This window comes from Musca domestica, unplaced genomic scaffold, assembly GCF_030504385.1.
Source record: "Musca domestica strain aabys unplaced genomic scaffold, Musca_domestica.polishedcontigs.V.1.1 32, whole genome shotgun sequence".
In the NCBI taxonomy this organism is placed as follows: Eukaryota; Metazoa; Arthropoda; class Insecta; order Diptera; family Muscidae; genus Musca; species Musca domestica.
This window is the reverse complement of record NW_026712311.1, coordinates 3,293,805-3,302,389: the sequence shown is the minus strand read 5'-3', so window position 1 is coordinate 3,302,389 and position 8,585 is coordinate 3,293,805. Positions and strand designations below refer to the sequence as shown.

The 8,585-nt window shown below is 35.5% G+C and overlaps 1 protein-coding gene across 2 annotated transcripts; it reads right to left on the bottom strand.

Annotated features, from left to right (window-relative positions):
• Positions 1 to 5,469: 5,469 nt before the first annotated feature.
• On the bottom strand, positions 5,470 to 7,270 carry prohibitin (protein l(2)37Cc-like). Of its 2 annotated transcripts, XM_011292674.3 has the most exons (3): positions 7,141 to 7,270; positions 6,450 to 6,896; positions 5,470 to 6,389 (listed from the first exon to the last, which is right to left on the bottom strand). In XM_011292674.3, exons 2-3 carry the CDS (start codon positions 6,879 to 6,881, stop codon positions 5,988 to 5,990), a joined length of 834 nt encoding a protein of 277 aa, XP_011290976.2. In that variant the 5' UTR covers positions 6,882 to 6,896; positions 7,141 to 7,270; the 3' UTR covers positions 5,470 to 5,987.
• Positions 7,271 to 8,585: the final 1,315 nt, after the last annotated feature.

The following is an 8,585-nucleotide window of genomic DNA, read 5'->3' as shown; positions in this document are numbered from 1 at the left end:
TATTGTTTTCGAAATTATAGAAAATTTGCTCTTAAAGCCTTGACCAAGGCATATGCCTTTGCCCTGACTTTATTTTTATACCCTCCACCATAGTATGGACGGTATATTAAGTTTGTCATTCCGTTTGTAGCACCTCGAAATATACAATTTAGATCCCACAAAGTACATATATTCTTGATCAGCTTAAAATTCTATGTCGATTTAGCGATGTCCGTCCGTCTGTGAAATCACTCTAGCTTCCCAAAGAAATGAAGTAGGTTGATACAATTTTACCCAAATGTGTATTATGTCTGCAGGACTTTTGGTATTGAAAATGGATGATGTAGATTCCCGGTTTGGTATAGCCCCCATATAATGGTACCTCCCTATTTTCGGTTCTTTGATTATTTTAGTGACATAATTAACCGGAATTGTTTCAAATCCGGTATTTGAAGTTCGTAATGGGTACTACAGCCTATGACGGAAAATTGTCGGTACAGGTCGTCGTCTTCGTATAGACCCCATATAACGGTACCTCCCGATATTCGGTATTTTGATGATTTTAGCGACATTATTCACCGGAATTGTTTCAAATTTGGCGTTTGAAGTTTGTAATGGATACTACAGCCTATGGCAGAAAATTGTCTGGGCAGGTGCACGTCTTCCTATATCCAGTACCTCCCGATATTCGGTATTTTGATGAGTGTAGCGGCATTAATCACCGGAATTTTTTTAAATTTGACGTTTAAAGTTTGTAATGGATACTACAGCCTATGACAGACAATTTTCGGAGTTTTGATGATTTTAGCTACATTATTCGCCGAATTTGTTTATTCAAGTTTCGTATTTGAATATTGTAATGGTTCATGGCAAAAGTTGTCCACGTCGTCGTATAGACCCTAATATAACGGCTATATTCGGTATTTTGAAGGAATTTTTAACTGATTTTTTTATTTATTTATTTATTTTATTATTATTATTTTTTTTTTTTTTGAAAATTGCCAAAATCGTTCCAAATGGTGGAGGGTATTCAAGGGTCGGCCCAGCCGAACATACAGCCTTTTTACTTGTTCATATTTAGACATTGCAAAAAAAGCTATTTATAACAGACTCATACCTAGTACCCGACGTGACATGCAACAATTATAATAACCATCCCCACTATGATGAAATGTTTCGTACGGCCCAAGGTGTATAAATAGGCCTTGATACGGCCGTATTACAAAAATCAGACATACAACCTGTTGCATTTGTATTGATAACAATTCCGTCAATACAAGCTATACAGTCAGGATTCAGTGTTTGCAGTTCAGTCACACTTGCCCTACTTTGAATTCCTTGCACCATCACCTGTTTTTAGGACAATTGATTTCTTTCGATTTGTCAAAATGCATCCTAAATTAGGATTCCTAATTGTATTTGAATCGCATAATAATGTAACCAAAAATGTTGAAATTTCTTCTGAATTTAAAAAATCTGATGTGGCACTTCAATATTCCGCCACGTTCTGTTCTTTGTTTCATTATTTCTTCGTTTTTTCTTTTCTTTTTTTTTTTTTTGGCAAAATGTCGGCAGTTTTCTCTGATAAGAACAAACTCTGTCTGCAAACATTTTACAACGACAATTCCATCCCAGTGGGAAATTTGAGAACATATGACCTCGAAAATATGTTATGCATTGTAATAATTACATCAGATTATGGAAAATATGTTCAGAAGTTGCATTTTAAAATTCATACCTGAGAGTCAAAAAAAAATAAAATTTTCAAACAAAAATTCGATTTTAGATGAACTAAATGTAATCCTTCTAGACAAGCTGAAGGCAGTCTTTATGGACGGCCTAAAGGAATCTTTCTAGAAGAACTCGACGTTTTCTATTAAGACGATGGTGTCTATTCAGACGAGCTACAAATCTCTTGAGAAAAGCTGAAGGGGGTATTATTCACGACCTGAAGACATTTTTTTTAAAATGAGCCGAATCGGGTTCTTTTAAACGATCTGAAAGGAGTCTTTCTAAACGTGCTGAATTGAGTTTTTATTGATGAGCTGAATAGGGTCTTCCAGATGAATTAATTGGAGTCTTTCTGGGCGTGCTCAAGGGGTTTTCAGGCAAAAAGTTCATAAAACATAATGTTTCGGATAGGATCCAGGCTGCAACGTTTGCGATGTCCGTCCGTTCGTTTGTCTGTCTGTACACGATAACTCTCCGATTTGATCCAAACTCGGTACATCGTAATATTATTGTCAAACTTAGATCCAGCACGTACATGGGCAATATCGGTCCACTCCATCTGGTACCTCCCCCACAAAATATCAAAATTTAAAAAAAAAAAATATTTTATTGCACAGAAAGAGAAAGGTTAATCCGATTTTGCTGCACCTTTGCACATTCTAATATTTTCATCAGTGCTAGGTCAGGTGCCAAAATGGACAATATCGGTCCACTCCTTCTGGTACCACCCGCACAAAAGGTCAACATTTTGAATAATTTTAACTTTTATAAAATGTGATGTAAGTGTCCGATTGTCTTCAAATTACATACATCACAATATTTTTGGTACCTCCCCACAAAGGGTCAACATTTTGAATATCCATTCCATATCCATATCCAGCTCTTAAAACGCGAAATTTACATCCTTTTCCATTCAGACTTGGTACATCACAATATTTCCATCAACACAAGATCTGTTACAAAAATGTTAGAGGTCGGACCATTTCTTCTGGTACCTCCCCCACAAAGGGTCAAAGTTTTGAATGACCAAATCGATCATAAAATCCGAAATGTTCTCTTCAAATTACACACAAAACAATTTTTTTATTAACTCAAGGCCTGACGTAAAGATGGAATATATCGGCCGATTTTTTTTGGTACCTCCCCCCACAAAGGGTCAAAATTTTGAATATTCACGAAGCTCATAAAACACGAAATTAACATCCGATTCCATTCAGACTTGGTACATCTCAACACTTCCATCAACGAAAGAACTGTTATAAAGATGGTAGAGGTCGGACCATTCCTTCTGGTACCTTCCCCACAAAGGGTCAAAGTTTTGAATGACTAAATCGATCATAAAATCCGAAATAAGCCTTATGTTTTCTTCAAATTACACACCTCACAATATTTTTGTTAACCCAAAGTCTAGTGTGAAGATGGGATATATCGGTTCACTCCTTCTGGTACCTCCCCCACAAAGAGTCATCAATTTGAGTATCCATGAAGCTCATAAAACACGAAATTACAATCAGATTCCATTCAGACTTGGTACATCTCAATATTTTCATCAATAAATATGGTATAGATCGGGCTATTTCTTCTGGTGCGTACCCCACACAGGTTGACAGATAAAAGTATTGAAAATTGTGACCCTTTGTGGCTGAGGTACCAGAAGGGGTTCGCATATATATATATATATACATATATGTATATATATATATATATATATATATATATATGCGAACCCCTTCTGGTATATATATATATATATATATATATATATATATATATATATATATATATATATATATATATATATACCAGAAGGTATAGTCCACAGATAGCAATAGTGACTTTAATATCAAAATTTCCGGATATCAGCTCTTTAATCTTCCCCAACACCAAATTTAATAATAATTAGGGCAATTATAGTACGCATATCCCAAACAAGCTCCTTCTCTCAACCACAGGCGCCAACAATGACATCCATTTCAAATTTCCTTCAACCAATACCAAATTTAGTACTATTTAATACTTTTTGTACAGTTATAGTACACATTTTCAGAAATACCTCCATATCTCAATCTCAGATACCAATAGAGAGCTCAATATCAAATTTCGGAATTCCATCTCTATCCCTTCCCCCAATACCCAATTGTGATACCAAATTTATTATTATTTAGTACTTTTCGAAAAATTATACTACATATTTCCAAAACTTCATCCATACCCAGTACTGAATTTAGTATCACTTCGAATTTTTCTAACAAATATAATACATGTTTCCAAAACCACCTCTATATCTTAACCTGAGAGACCAACAGTGACATCTACGTATATCAAGGTTGAGGATTCCAGCCCTATCCCTTCATCCAATACCAAATATAGTACTTAATTTCAGAGACCACAGTATCAAATTTGAGTATTCCAACACTATTCCTCCACCCAATACCAAATTTAGTACCATTAGTACCTTCCCTACACATATAGGACGAATTTTCAAACCCCCACCAAATCTTTATATAAATCTTAATATAAATTTCAGAATTTTGTCTCTATTCCTTCACCCAATACCAAATTTAGTACTATTTAGTAATTTTTGTTCAATTATAGTACCTATTTCTGAAACCACCTTCATATCTATTTGCCAGCTACTAACAGAGACCACAACATCCAATTTGAGGATTCTAACCCAATCCCTTCACCCAATACCAAATATAGTACTATTAAGTACTTTCCGTACAATCATAGTACACATTTCCAGAACTACCTCCATATCTCATTTCCAGATACCAACAGACACCACAATATCAAATTTGAGGATTCCAGCTCTAACCCTTCACTCAATACCAATTTTAGTACCATTAGTACTTTTCGTACAAATATAAGACGTTTTTCAAACCACCTTCAAATTTCAAGCACAGAGACCATCAGTAATCAAAGTATCAAGTTTCCGAATTTTATCTCTTTCCCTTCACCCAATACCATACATAGTACTATTAAGTACTTTTAGTACAATTATAGTACACATTTCCATATCTAAATTCCAGCTACCAACAGAGACCTCAATATGGAAGAAATGTCATACACTCATTGATGGCTGAAAACTGTCAGATGTCTCCAAAATGTTGAATTTTATCCCAAGTGCGTTTGTGCCTAATTTTAAGTTGAAAATCAAGACAACCTTTCGAATATATATTTTTTTATAAATTTTGAAACGAATGCAGATTTTGTATACAATAAATACTTACATCCCATGTATTATGGTGTCAACCTCTCCTTTCGAATACCAAGGAATTTCAAAGGGTTAATACGGCCTAAAGTGTGTCTCAATATTTGATCTGAATGTAGTCTTCATTATACCCTAAGAGAGATGGGATTTTATACATATGCTGATGACAGGCTTTGTAAGTGACCAGACACTTCATGGAGTCTTCATAGACAATACTGTGGACCATGGGATGTGTTCCTTCTCTTCATTTTGGCTATCTGCAATTTAACATTGAGGACGATTTAAAGGGTTTGTTGATAGACGATTTGAAAGAACTGTCCCATAAAATGGTCTTTGAACTAAATATCAGAATAAATCAAATGGGAATTTTTATTGGCCCTCTAAGGGTCATGAAACTATATTGCTTTTTGTCGGAATGGTATTTAGCTGGATGTTCGATTCTTGTTGTTTTTCAAACATTCTTCTCTTGTAAACTCTCCAATCGATTTGAAATTCTTTTTCTATCCAATCGCCTTGATCTAGGAACAGAAAACAAAATATTAAAATACATATTTTATAACTTTTGTTTATTGTACTTAAAAATTTACAAAAATTCTTAAAGCAATAAGAAAAAGAAGTTTAACACAACTCAAGTGGGGCACAAACATTTACATCTTTCCAAACGACATTAACCAGCTTACAAATTAAGTGAAATTGTAATGAATTACAGGCTTAAGTAATAAAATCAAAGCCATATTGTAATCAACGAACTATGGTCTATGTCAAAAATGTAGACCCCTGGGCAATGAGTTTCTTTTTTCTTAACAAAAAAAATCCTAAAATTAAAAGATGTGTAGCAGCTACTTCGAAATACTCTTTCAAAGAGTTCAATATTTCCGTTTCTTTACAGTTATGTATCTTGTCTAAAAACAATAACCATTTTTTAACTTTTTCACGAAAAAAGTTGGAGGATGGGGGGTTTGGTTTTTTCGTGTTTTTTGGGTATAAAGGTGTGTGTGGTTGTTTTAATAGAAAAAACATATTTAAATGCTAAAACTTAATATCCAATCAAATTGTTGCGTGTTTATTGCGCCAAAGTGTTGCTAGGAAGATTGAGCAGTGTGCTTTGATTGCCAGGCAAATAGGCAACACCACGGGATCTGGATAGTTGATAGGCAATGTCTTCGGCAGCTTCAATACGACGCAATTCAACCAAACCATCACCGGCTTCGGCAAAGGATTTGGCCAAAAGTTCAGCAGCAGCGGCATCACCCTCGGCGGAAATAATGGCAGCCAATTTTTGTTGTTCAGCCTTTTCGACAACGAAACGGGCCTTTTCGGCTTCCTGTTGGGCAACCTGTTTCATTTCGACGGCTTGGGTGAATTCACGGCCGAAGGTCAAATGGGTAATGGAAATATCGTCCAAAATGAAACCGAATTGTTTGGCACGTTCAGTCAATTCATCGGATACACGTTGGGACACAATCTAAAAGTCAAAGCATTAATAATTAAATTCACAACCAAATGTGTTATCAAAAATTCCTACCTCACGCTGTGTAATCAATTCACCAGCATCGAATTGGGCCACAACAGCCTTCAAGACCTCAGGGGCAATGGAAGGCAATACCCTTTCATCGTAATCCTGACCCAAAATTGTATAAATTCTTGGCAATTGATCGGGAATGGGACGATACAAGATACGCAAGGTAATATTGACATTTTGCAAATCCTTACTGCCAGTCACCACGGGCACATTGCGGGGCTGTGAACGTATATCATAGATGATGGGACGTTGTACCCAGGGAATAAAGAAATGGGTACCCTCACCGGTAACTTCATTCTTGACACCGGTGAAACGATCGAAAATCACAGCACGATGGCCACCATCAACATTATATAATGCCGAATTTACAACACCACCGACCACAGCAACACCCAAACCCAGTTGGCCAATGCGATTGAAGAATTGAGCAGCCATTACTAAAGAGAAAAACTAAAAAGAACAAACACCACACTTTATAATTATCACTTTATCAAACATGCACACACAACATCATCATGCTAGATTTTGTTCAATTGCACTTTGGCAAGTGTAATTTCATCACATTTTTAGGTTAGATTCCAATGCCGCCTATCATTATCACTTTGTTTTAGGTTTTCATTGTTACAATCGGCTTTTATTTCAATGCATTGTTTGAGTAAACCTTTTAGACCATTCCTTTATAAGATTTTCATACCTTTTTTAATTTTTAATTAGAGAATTAACTGAAAAAACACCTATTACAAAATCACACAACTTCTGCCTACCGCAAAGAAACGAGGATGCTATCGATAACTTTTGAACGTACGAATGACAGATTAATCGATATTTTGACAGTAGCTCAAAAAAGAGCTGATAAGAAATGGATTGCCGTGTTACAAAAATGTCGTCAGCATGTCTAACGGGAAAAGGGGTTCATGTGGGATTATTGATGTTATTTTTTGTAATTTCATAAAAAACAAGTGAAAAAACAGTAATGGGCTAAGTACATAAGAAGCTTGAAGTCATGGTTAGGCATAATTTGTGGCATTTCATAAAGGAATTACAGAGCCGCACTAAAATCCTGCCGTCGTTTTCCATTATAATTTGACATTAATATGCCTAGCCATGACTTCAAGCTTCTTATGTACTTGCACCCTAAGTTCGGCCGGGTCGAATTTGGAAAGAATTAGGAAATTTCAAAAAAAAAAAAACAAATTAAATAAATAATAAAATAAAAAAATAGAATTCTTTATACATTCTGTTAAAATCTTTTCCGTTATTTTGGGGTCCATACGAAGACGTGGACCTACAATTTTTTGTCACAAGCTGAAGTACACATTACGAAGAGCAGACACGAAATGTTAACAATTTCGGTGAATAATGTAGCTAAAATCATAAAGAAAGGAATATCGGGAGATACAAATATGTACAGGGGCTTTACGACCTGGACCTGCGTAGCCAATTTACTGTCATAACTGAGCTACCTATTAGGAAATTCAAAAACGAAATATGAAACAATTCGGGAGAACAATGTCGCCAAAGACATCAAAATACCGAATAACGGGAGGTGCCGTTATAAGAGGCTATACGAAGGCGTGGACCTTCGCGGGCAATTTTCTGTCACAGACTATAGTACCCATTACGAACTATCATAACAAAATTTGACACAATTCGGGTGAACAATGTTGCCAAAGACATCAAAATACCGAATATACGGAAGTAAAGTTATATGGGGACTATACGAAGACGTGGACCCGCACAGACAATTTTCTTTCTTAAGCTGTAATATCCATTACGAACTTCAAATACCAAATTTGAAACAATTCCGGTAAATAATGTCGCTAAAATCACCGAAATACCGAAAATGGGGGTACCATTATATGGGTGCTATACCAAAACAGGAATCTACGTAGCCAATTTTTAATGCCAAAAGTTCTGCAGACAAAACACACATTTGAGTAACATTTTATCAACCTACATCAATTCATTCGGAAGCTAGAGTGATTTCGACAGACGGACATCGCTATATCGACATAGAATTTAATGCTGATCAAGAACATAAACATTTTGTGGGGTCCAAAATGTATATTTCGAGGCGTTACAAACGGAATGATAAACTTAATAAACCCTCCATACTATGGTGGAGGGTTATAAAATATT

Coding starts and splice junctions, on each gene's coding strand:
- prohibitin (XM_011292674.3), bottom strand. CDS start 6,881: ATGGCTGCTCAATTCTTCAATCGCATTGGCCAACTGGGTTTGGGTGTT. Junction 6,390..6,449: donor AATTGATTACACAGCGTGAG/GTAGGAATTTTT, acceptor TTTGACTTTTAG/ATTGTGTCCCAACGTGTATC.